Genomic DNA, 10,913 nt, shown 5'->3' on the forward strand with positions numbered 1-10,913 from the left:
CCCTGGGGGTGTTTAAGAGGAGGTTAGATGAACACCTTGCTGGGGTCGTTTGACCCCAGTACTCTTTCCTGCCATGGCAGGGAGTCGGACTCAATGATCTGCTCAGGTCCCTTCTGACCCTAGAAACTGTGAAACTATGGAGTGTCACACCGTCGTCTGGCACCACAGGAGAGCCCCAGTGCACTCCCGCCACTGCCTACGGGTGCAAAGAAAAGCCCGGGCACAGCACGACCTGGAGGAGGTAAATCCCAGAGGTGACACCAGCTAATGTCCCGTGACCTGCCCAAAGTGTCACATGGGGCTCAACTCTCAGAGGTCTCCAGCACCAGGTGCCCTGGGTGAGCATCGGCTCCAGTCACGGTGCTTGGCCCCTGGGAGACTGCCCCAGAGCCATCCCAGCTCACTTACATGGAGAAGGCCATTTTTCTGCTTTAGCAGAACTTAGTCCTCTCACGGTTCTGGACACGAATGCAGCCCAGGCGCAGACGTTGTTGCTTTGCTTGCAGAAATCTGTAGAGGCCTGGGGGGGGGCAGGAAAAAGCCTTATGAATTTCTTTACATTGACTTTACTCACAGGTTATTATTAACATGGCACAATCCCAGCTTTGAATCATTAGAAATCCGAATAAACCTCATGGTCCAGACGGATGAGCCAGAAGCAACAAGCTTGTAGGTGGGGTCACTGGCTTTACATAGGCCCGCCCCAGACTGCCCAGTCTACGGGGGCTTCGGGGGTCCCATGTCAGAGCTGCTGAGGAGCTGGAGTGCCCAGGGCAGGTTGGCTGCATGTGCTGAACCGCTGCTCACGTCGGCTTGAGCTAAGAGTGCCCAACAGGTTTCACGTCGTTGCACAAGCCGGGAATTCGGAACGGGCCTTCCAGTTCATCGACAGCTCCCGTAGGAACAGAGGAAGCAAACGGTGTCTCCATTGTGACTGAAGGCGTACCGGTGTCACGAAGATAAGCAGCAAGCTGATGCTAGAGTAGCTAGCTTGGGTACAGACAACCGTGTCGCGGGTATAGCAGGGAGCTAGCAGGTAGTTACCCAACTTCTTGGGAGTTTTGCAGCCCACGTGCTGCAGGAGCTCCTCTGATCTCACTCCCGGACTGAGCTAGTCTCATGATATCTGGGGCATGTCTGCAGTCTCGGTGTCACGGGCACATGCAAACTGGCCTGGCTTGGCCCCGAGGGCAGGTGAGCGCTGCAGAGATGTAGAAATCGGCCCCCAGCACTATTCAGAAAGCCCTAGGTGATCACTTGGGGATTCAGTTCTCAAGGCATTGAAATCAATGGCAAAAATTCCTATTGACTTTGATGGGAACAGGCTGGAAAGTCATATCAGGCCAGCTGCAACCCCGCTCCAGTCCAGGGCCAGACTCTTGATTCGAACGGGTGCTGGATTAATGCCTCAGCCCAGCAGGAAACAGTGGCACGCAGCCCAGATCAGGTGCATCTCACCAGGCTGCAGCAAGCACAAGCTCTCCTCTAAACCCTTCTGTCTCCTTATCCTGTAGCGAGGCAGCACGTGAGGGCAGCTGATCCCTTTGCAGAGCAGGGAGAAAGCACTGCCCAGAACTTCCCAGATAATGAATATTCAGCTCTTTTATGCAAACAGCTTTTCATCCCTCCATCTTCAAAGGTTTTTTCCTTAGGAGCCTGTGCAGTTCTGTCCGCCCTGCATGGGGCATGCTGGGGGCGGGGGGGTGCTTAGCCCAAGGTCACACACAAGCCAATGTAGACAGGGGGCTTTGGACTCCCAGCTCACTGCCCTGACCACTGCTCCGTGCTACGTCCTTCACACTATTGCTCCTTGCCTGATGTCATTCACCTGCTGTAATCAGGCTAGATGTCTAGAGCAGCGCATAAAAAGAGCAGATAAAAGGCTAATTAACTGATGAACGTGTTAAAAAAGAAGAGAGAATGATAAACTACCTAGACAAAACGCTTCCCTGGCAGCGGTGGTCATGCTGTTGATCATGGGATACACATCATTAATTCAAGGTATGCAAATAAAAAGGCATCCGCGGCTGCAGCAATCACCGTACTTGTCCCTCTTCATCTGTGGATGCTAGGCAATTTCTTTTGCAAAGCAAATCCAGCCCTCCCGTGGACATCAGCAGTTCAAGGCTGAATTGGGCCCAAAGCTGAGGCGAGCACTGCAGAGTTCAGGATGTTGCTTCAGCTTCATTCCTGCTCTAGCCTGGTTTTCTTCCCCTGCTCATATTCATCTGTAGCTGTGCCTGCGCCGAGCATGACCCTCCTTCCTGACCCGAGTGGGAGCTTCACCTGTGGACATCGGCACAACTAGGCCCTCTGTTTCGTCTCACAATTTCTCTTTGCCTATGGTCATAAATTATCAGGCGCTGCCATCTTTTAAAAAAAGTTTCCTGCTTTGCTTTCTGGAGGCAGGACACTGTTTCTTACAGTAAATCACGAGTCAGTGATGACTTCAGGAGGGCTGTTCCCAGAAGTAAATTTTTCCCATTTGAGAAATAATGTGATTTAAAGCCCTTGGAATATGAGGTATAAAGTTACCGTGACCTGGAAAGTAGCTTAATGGTGGGGCAGATACACCCCAGGTGTGAGTCACTGGAAGGAAATCCAGTGCCTGAAACAGAGGTGCTTTGGAAAGATGACTGCAAGTCCAGATGCTGGCATGCGGGCGCAGAGAAGGGCAGAGAGCCCTTCGCCGGGGAAGGACAGCTTTGCCAGGGGGGCTCCAAGCCAGAGATCTGATCTGCACCACTAAAGACTCCAAGCCTTTGCACACTATGCAGGGCGCTTTCATGCGTTGTGACCCAGCTCAGAAACATGAGGCACAAAGAGAAACGTGTGTGTTTCCAACCTGGCGCTCTGTTGCCTTCTGTGGGGCTTTTGCCAGATCTTGTGTGTGTTACGGAGAACCAAGCAGGGCCAGTGCGTGGGTGGGAAGTAATGCTGGGAGAGCGAAGGGGCACTTTGGATGATGACAGTATTGTGAATCCTGGGGACTGGGCTGCCCCTGTGGGGGGAACCTCTTTCCAAGAAGGATGATCTATGGATAAGGTATCCAGGTTGTAGCCATATTGGTCTAGAGGAAAAGGCCATCAGGACTCATAGTAAAGATAGTATCTTTTATTAGACTAACAAGATTTTTGCAAAAAAAATTATCTAATGGAAAGGTTTTGGGTACAGACACCCTTCATCGGGCATTGGAGAAAAGATTGTAAAAGAGGCTTCATACCAGCTACAAACTGCTTGCCCAGAGGAGTTTTCCATCTATTGACTCCTCTGTGAAATCCTATGAAATATGAACTTTCATTTCTACCCAGGAGAACTTTTACAATCTTTTCTCCAGTGCCTGAAGAAGGGTGTTTGTGCCCAAAAGCTTGCAATTAAAGACATTTTTTTGCAAAAATCTTGTTGGTCTAATGAAAGATATCATCTCCACTACAAGTCCTGATGGTCTATGGATAAGGCACTGGACTGGGAGAGAAGAGATGGATTCCTTCCCAGTCCTGCCGCAGACTTCTTGAGTGATTGGAAATCACCTGAAACTCTCTGCAGTTTTAATTGGCTTCTGTTCTCTTCTCTGCGCCCGATCCTAAACTGTTGCAGTTACTACGTGCTGTAAAGCAGGCGACACATATGACCCCAGGCCTCCAGTGGATGTGCATCACCCTTAAGTGCAGTACAGAATATGGAGAGCTGTTGATGAGAGGCCATTATATACTTGTATGTAAGAGTGCCAGCGAGATCGAGGGAACTGAAGCAAAGGTGGCTTATAGAAAGCAAGTTCTGGACGGCGCATACCAACGATCTGAAAGCTGACAAATACAGCACCGTTGGCACAGCGCTCCTGAGGGAAGAAGGAAACGCATCAGCAACAGATAGAATATTCCTATGTGTGCGATAACTATTAAAGGTACTTTGCATTTCTCATAACCTTTTCCATTCAACAATCTCAAGCATGTTGTAAACATTCCTGGCTGAGGCTCATAAACCTGCAGCGAAGCACTGTCAGCCCATGACAAATCACTTTTCTGTGCTGCCTCTTTCCTGTCCAAGGCGACTTACCCAAGACCAGAGTGAGTTAATGGCTGAGCCACAAGCAGAACCCCGGGGCAAGATCCCTCACGGGGAGAAATCGCTGCGGCTCCGCGAGAGCAGTGGCAGCACGCTGGTTTCCATCAGCTGAGGACCGGGCCACAGGTCCCACCACGAGACCAGATATTTACTGAACCAAAAGCAGAAATGGGCCTATCCCAGCAGAGCCACCATCAGTGGCAGTGATTCCACTGGAGCCGGTGCATTTGGAATTTGACCCATGGATTTCAGTGGGACTGTTGTTATACAGCCTGCTTTGTGGCGGGGACGAAGGGATGCCACAGGGGCAGGTCCTAGAAGCACACTATTATGTGCAGAGTGGCCCAGGGCACCCAGACACACAGTGACTTGGGGTGCTCCTGCTCTGTGGCCACTGCAGTGACTGCAGCTTGTGTAGACACAGCAGAGATTGCTTTCAGCCCACTAGCAGGGAGCACTAACTCCAGGGAGCTCAGTGTGGGCTGCAAAACCAGCCTGAGATGCTCGGCAGATACCTGGGAGATGGCCTATGCTGTGATCTTTGCCACTGCATCTCCCCTGCCAGCTGTATCCAACCCAGGTAGCTTCAGGCTGGCACACAGGTGTCTGTAGTAGCTGCAGCCACCCCTCTGAGGACAGCAGACTCCAACTCTGGGGTTGCTCCTTACATTGTGCATGGACCCTGTTCCATTGATACCAATTGCAAGACACATGCTGCATCTGTAGGGTCAAAGGAGCATGCAAAGATGTGGTGCTGTGAAGCACAGACCAGCTGATCTGCCCCAAAGTGGAGGGAACGCAGCTGCTGTAGTGCAACAGTGGGCACAGAGAGGTGCTTGCTTTAAGTGTATCGTTTGGTGGGTGCCCTGCGTGGCTCAGAGGCAACTACACTTCATGTATTTTAGGGTGCAACAGTCCTTGAATGGCTCCTTGTTCCCACCCCCTCTTACATTGTACTGGTTGGGTGCTGGGGTAGGCATCTTCTTTAGCTTCCTAGCGATAGGTTGCTGAAACATGCTGGAGTTGCCTGTGCCGAAGTCTCTCTTGGACTGGAAGCAGGATGCAATGCTGTAGGCATTTGCGGCTGGGTAGCTGGGGATTAGGTTGCGTGCGATCCGAGTATCCTGGAAAGAGACACAGGACAGAAACACACAGCAGGTGAGCTGTAGGCCTGCCAAAAACTGGGAAAGAGCCTAGGGCTGTGCTCTGACCTCCTGCACTTTCCCAGTTGCTAACAGGGGGAAAAACACCCCCTGTGCCTTACATACAGGAGCACCTTGCTGTGTTGTGCTTGGGGCTGCAAATATGTCATAGGGGCTGACCAGGCTGTAGGCACCATTAATATCCACTGACTTCCTTGGAGATGAAGATGGTCATCAGCTTGGCTTAGAAACCTGTCATGTTCTTCTAGCCTGATCAGAGCCCAGGAGGGCCTTAACTGTGCTCTTTAAAATGGGTTGAAAGCTCCAAGATGTTGCATAAAATGACCAGGAAGGCTCAAGGCTTCTTCAGCCTCACTGAGATGGACAGAAGAGCTGCCTTGGAGGCTGTCATCTTATGAATTCCCAAGGGAGCCGAGTGCAAAATTTCTACTGAATGCATAGGAGTGAAATGGCACCTGGCAGGGGAAGCAGCGTGACCACGTAGGCAAGCTCCCCAGGGTAATTGTCTCTGATATGTCCTCCATAGGAGGTCTATATTGAGCAGATTCTTTTTGGTATTGGGTGGTGGAACCGGAGCGTGCTCCATCCACTCCATGCATTGACCTGGTATTGCAGTGCTTCCAGGACCGGTGCAAAAAAACAGAAAAAAAAAAAAGGCATTTTTTCTCCTTAGCCTCATGCAACAGAAAAACAGTTCAACCAATCGGACTTCAATTGTTCATCCAGAATGTAAATGAAAATCACTTTTGGGCGTGATTAAGCCTAAAAAATTCCAGTCCCAAAGGACTATGTTTTAAAAGTTAGGAGCAAAGGTAGAGGCTGGAACTCAACCTTACTAATATAGCAGTGCCTGCCCATGGCTGCAAACTATGTCCACCTGGCTAAGGTGTTTGTGCTCATCACAGTAGTCTCTAGATGCCCTAGACTTAGGCAGCAAAACACAAGACATGATTCTTGCACAGCCCACTGAAGTCAAGAGAAAGCCAAGAATTGATTTCATCAAGCACCTGCATAATACGACCCCTTCCTCTTACCCCTGAAGGAAAGTAGCCGGTTCCTTTCTTTGACAGAGAGGTGCTGTTGAACTCTGGAGACTGGTGAATGACATTGTAGAATCCTGGACCGGGACTTTCCTCCTAAAAAGAAACCATAAAATGCGGTGACGAGGTTGCATTAGCAACAATCACCCTCTGAACACTCACATAGCAGGTTTGTCTGTAATTTCAGGGTGAGGGGTTTATACCCCTTAGACATGTGGCAGTCAACGCAATAAAACCCTTGATGATTGTTCCCCATGTAAAATCTAATGCTTTGGTTTTGGTGGTGCCTTTTGGCAACGAGTTTCCCCAGTCTGATATTTTTATTCTATGAATCATTTGTTTGACTCCTGCTTCTGGGAGAACAGCCCTGGGCTGGGACAGCACACACACTCAACGTGCATTGTGCACCCAGTTCTTTCCTTCTTTCAGTTTTACATTGGCTGTTTCTCAATTCCACTGACTGTTGCTTTGTTCACTTTCACTTTCCTATTTTTTGCAGGGGCAAATCTTATGCACCTCCTAGCGAACCTAAATCCCCCCTCCCCCCGATGTTTTCCAACTCTTTGTAGGGCTCTCATGACCTTCATGCATATTTCTGAACAGGTTCTATTTCTGCCCTAGCTTTTTCTCCCCTGAGCTGGGATGAACCGAACGCAACACTCCAGGTGACAGCGAACCATCAACGCAGATAAAAGCATCGTTGTATTTTCAGTATCGTTTTTCCATCCCGCTCCTCGTGTCTCCGAATATATTGCTTGTAATTGTCATTGTGCGTTGGGCAGATGTTTTCATTGTTTCAGAATAATAATCTGATCTTAATGCAAGTCTCAAATTGCGGAACAATGAGTATAAAATGGGAGATTAAATTTCCTTAGCGCCTACCAGGCAATTTGTGCAGGTTCAGAGCCACGGCAAGCCTAAAATCTCATCTGTGCTTCTGACTTTGACTGAATTAATTCGGCATGTAGGCAGAACGCATTATTTGTAGCCACCGCACCCATCCTGACTCAGGTCCCCCCCTGGGCTCCTCAGAAAGAGAACTGGGCGGGATTCTGTTTATAGAGCAATATAAAACCAAACCAGCCTAGATCCCAAGCAGTGGAGCATTAAGCTTTGGGGCTCAATCCTGTGAGGTGCTAAACGTCTCTAAAGGTGCTGATCTCCTGCCAGCCAAGTAACAGCTGCACAATTTGTGGAGGCTCAGCAGGCAGGAAGGACGAGGCTCTTTGAGAAATGCAGCTTGATATCCAACATTAGACTGGTATTTAGGGCTGGACACACATGAGACTATTGCCCCCCGGAGAGTAAATCACCATCATGTGGCCTTTGCTGGTTATCTTGTCTGCCGGTCACCAGTGGAAAGTATTTTGCAGAGAGTATCAGACATGGATAAGGCACTTGTTTCCTGTCCTGAGGAGCATGCCATCAGATTCAGACAGAGATACACCACGTGCGACGCACCGGGCCCGGGGGTGGTTCGGGGCTGGCACCGACAGCTTCTCCCCACCGGCACGGCTGAGCGGCATCACAGCGGGCTCTGTGGGAGAGGGGTGCAAAGGAAAGAGTAAGACAGGTGGCGAGGAAGACCGGGCTGTTGGAGACCGGGCGCGCCAGGTGATGGAGGAGCCTGATGAGATCACCAGGTCCCACGTGGCGGTGGCGAGCAGTCACAAAACCCGGGCAGGCTGCCAGCAGGCTCGGGCCCGTTTTTAGTGAAGAAGTCTGAATGGCCTGACGGGCCTCGTGACAATGGGCTGTGCCCTGGGTGGGCTGAGCAAAGACAGCGGTGAAGCACTGTTGTAGCCACGGCGGTCCTGGAACGATGCGAGGAACGAGGGGCTATCTTTCGTGGGCCTGACTGTACAGCTGCATGTTAGACGAGCTCTGGGGCAAAGGGAACAGCATCACCCTGCTTTTACACAAAGGGAGGAAGAGAGGCTCAGCACTGCTTTGTTCCAGTTGCGTGCCTGGGTCATCCTAGGAGAGCAATGGCAGGTGGTGTTGCCTAGTGGAAAGAGCACTAGAAGGGGAGGCTGAACACTGGCTTCTGTCTCTGGCTTCGTCACGGACCTGCTGCGTGACCACGAGTGAGTCCTATCGCTTCTCCATTCACCCATTTCCCCTGCCAGACAATGCATGTGGAGGCAGGTTTGTCCTTCACTTGATCTTTGTACAGGGCTTAAATCAGCGCGGTCCCTCCCCGTCACAGTTAATGCTCCCGTAATGCTTACAAGAAATTACAACCAAAAAACCCCAACCCTAGCGTAAGGCCGGACTGATGGTATGGTGAATCATCCTCAGCTCTCACTGTTGACTTACACCATCCCAGAAGCCTCCGCCTGCCTTATAAAAATGCCAGCACCGATGACCACACAGGTGACTTTTCCCCATGCATTTCTTCAAATGCTACTAAGGCAGTTCGAGCTGAGCGCCGATCTCTGGGCAGTCACTTCCCTGAGGAGTTGCTCCTGGTTATGCCAGGTTGCAGTTTGCCCCTGAGTGACAGGACACATACGAAGAGACTGTCAAAGGCATGGCGGCATGCACCTCGGGGGGCACTCTGCTTTTCTGGTCATCCAAGGATCCAGGTCCGGTCACCCAAACGGCATTTTGGGTGGTCTAAGTCCCCCCCAAAGGCACTCACGCACAATCTGGCTTTCTATCCTCTACAACAGCTGCGCCAAGAGTTCAGGACACACGGCCGGGTGTGCTTCAGGACACGGTATAAAGCAGGGAGCCCCAGAAAGAGCTCCTCTGTTGTGGACCTGATCCTTCTCCCCGTACCCACTGCAGAAACCTTTCTCTATGGATACAGCTTAAGAGAGCTTCTGCCTAGCCCTAGTGTCGCTTGTGGTTTGGACCCTTGCCCGCTCAGTCCTTGGGGCAGGAAACGCTCAGAGCAGGGAGGTGCTCTGGGGAGGTACCGCGTGGCTCTACTTCATCTCTCTTAGGCAGCGCTGAGCATCGGGTCGTGAGAAACTCCTGGAGCCTCCCCAGACAGACAGACGGCGCCTGCAAGAAGCAGTTAAGCAACGTCCCCACCTTAAATGTTCCCCCTCATCTTTTGTCCTTTACGCCTATGGTCGTTATTAGTATTCAGGCCCAAGATAATGTGCTCCTGATATCACTGAGATGGGAGAGACAAGCAAGGAGGCAGAGATCAAAGGCGGGGGGGAAAGGAGGGGATGCCAAATAGCCTCCTGCCCTCCCCCTCTCTGAAAAGTGTGCTCGAAGCTACAGAAATCCTCAGTGGATGTGATTCCCAAAGAGAGCCAGACCGGGCTTGGTCACTCGATCCCGAGCAGGGAGCTTGTGACGGGAGCCATGGCATGGTTCATCCTCCTGCCACGGGGAGGGGGAGAAGCTGGAAAGCTAGGACCCCAAAGCCCCTTGTGCATACACGCCTGCAATTTCACCTGCCGGGTGAAAATTTGGGCAATCCATGTGGTTTTCTAGTATCTTTCTGCTGCCCCCTGCCGCTCTGACCACAGAACACGCTGGTGCTTCGCAAGCACTTTTATGGAGGGAGGAACCAGGTAAAGGAAGGGGACCGGAGATGTTGAGGCTCCCCCGAAGCCCCCCAGGCACCCCCCAGCGGCCGCGGAGCCCCCCGAGGACCCCCGGCACAGCCGGAGGCAAGCGGGGGCCGTGGTGAGAGGGGGTTAACCCCTCAGTGAGTGGGGGGAGGTGGCTGTGTGGAGCGGGGCTGGGTCTCCCCCCGCCCAGGCCCCTACTTGGCCCAGCCTACCCCCAGGGTAGACAGTCCCAGCCGTAGCCAGCCTACCAGAGGCACGACACGGATGGGCACGCGCCGCACGCCTCGGGTCCCCTCGGGCTCTGCGCCCCCCCGCCCCGGGCACCTCAGAGAAGGCCACGCAGACGGCGCCCACGGTCCCGGGCTCCACGCAGACGGCGGCCCTGGCTCTCGGCCGCGGAGGCTGCCTGTCCCTTTTCCAGGCTCTGGGGCCCGGGAGCGTGGCCACCTCCCCGTGTGGGGTCTGCTCCCTACTGGGGTCTCTGGCGCCAGGTGGAGGAGCTCCAGGCCACAGTCCAGAGGCTGCGCGCCATCGGGGGCTGTGAGCCGGAGATCGACTCCTACTGCCGGGCCCTTCTCCCCCGGGAGCCGCAGGGTCGACCACCGTCTCCCTCCAGGACAAGGGAGGACTCGGGGACCTCCCGCTCCGTCCAGTCAGGGGCATGGACCGAGGTGGTCAAGGGCCCCAGGGCCGCCGCACCAAGCCCTTGCCCCACCGGCGCTTACACACCTCTTGCTGCCCCGGCAGAGCCGGTGGAGTCGCCAGCTCCCACAGGCACCACGGGCCCGACTGCAGCTACCGCCCCGCTCTGCCCACGACCAGACGTAAGCGTTTGTTGTGGGAGACTCCACGCTGAGGGGATGGAGGGGCAGTCTGCCGCCCCGAGCCCTGAGCCCGGGAAGTCTGCTGCTTCCCGGGCGCCCGCATCCGGGACATTGCGGAGAGGATCCCTGAGCTCCCCCAGCCCACAGACCACTATCCCATGCTCCTCATCCACGTGGGCACCGATGACACGGCTCCCAGCCGGGTCACGAGGCGCTACAGGGATTTGGGAGCGGGGCTAAAGGGTCTGGGGCACAGGTGGTCTTCTCATCAATCCTCCCAGTCTC

The 10,913-nt window shown here is 53.1% G+C and overlaps 1 protein-coding gene across 1 annotated transcript in view; it reads right to left on the reverse strand.

The window, feature by feature from the left end:
• The window catches only part of STPG1 (sperm tail PG-rich repeat containing 1), a 15,623-nt gene that overhangs the window by 2,701 nt on the left and 2,009 nt on the right, over window positions 1–10,913 (reverse strand). The window contains exons 3-6 of the mRNA XM_019547532.1: window positions 6,263–6,364; window positions 5,016–5,189; window positions 3,668–3,838; window positions 409–520 (exon numbers count right to left, since the gene is read on the reverse strand). Of these exons, the coding sequence (XP_019403077.1) occupies window positions 409–520; window positions 3,668–3,838; window positions 5,016–5,189; window positions 6,263–6,364 (559 nt within the window). The remainder of the gene's footprint in view (window positions 1–408; window positions 521–3,667; window positions 3,839–5,015; window positions 5,190–6,262; window positions 6,365–10,913) is intronic.

This window comes from Crocodylus porosus, unplaced genomic scaffold (genome assembly GCF_001723895.1).
Source record: "Crocodylus porosus isolate Cpor-Errol unplaced genomic scaffold, CroPor_comp1, whole genome shotgun sequence".
NCBI lineage: Eukaryota > Metazoa > Chordata > Crocodylia > Crocodylidae > Crocodylus > Crocodylus porosus.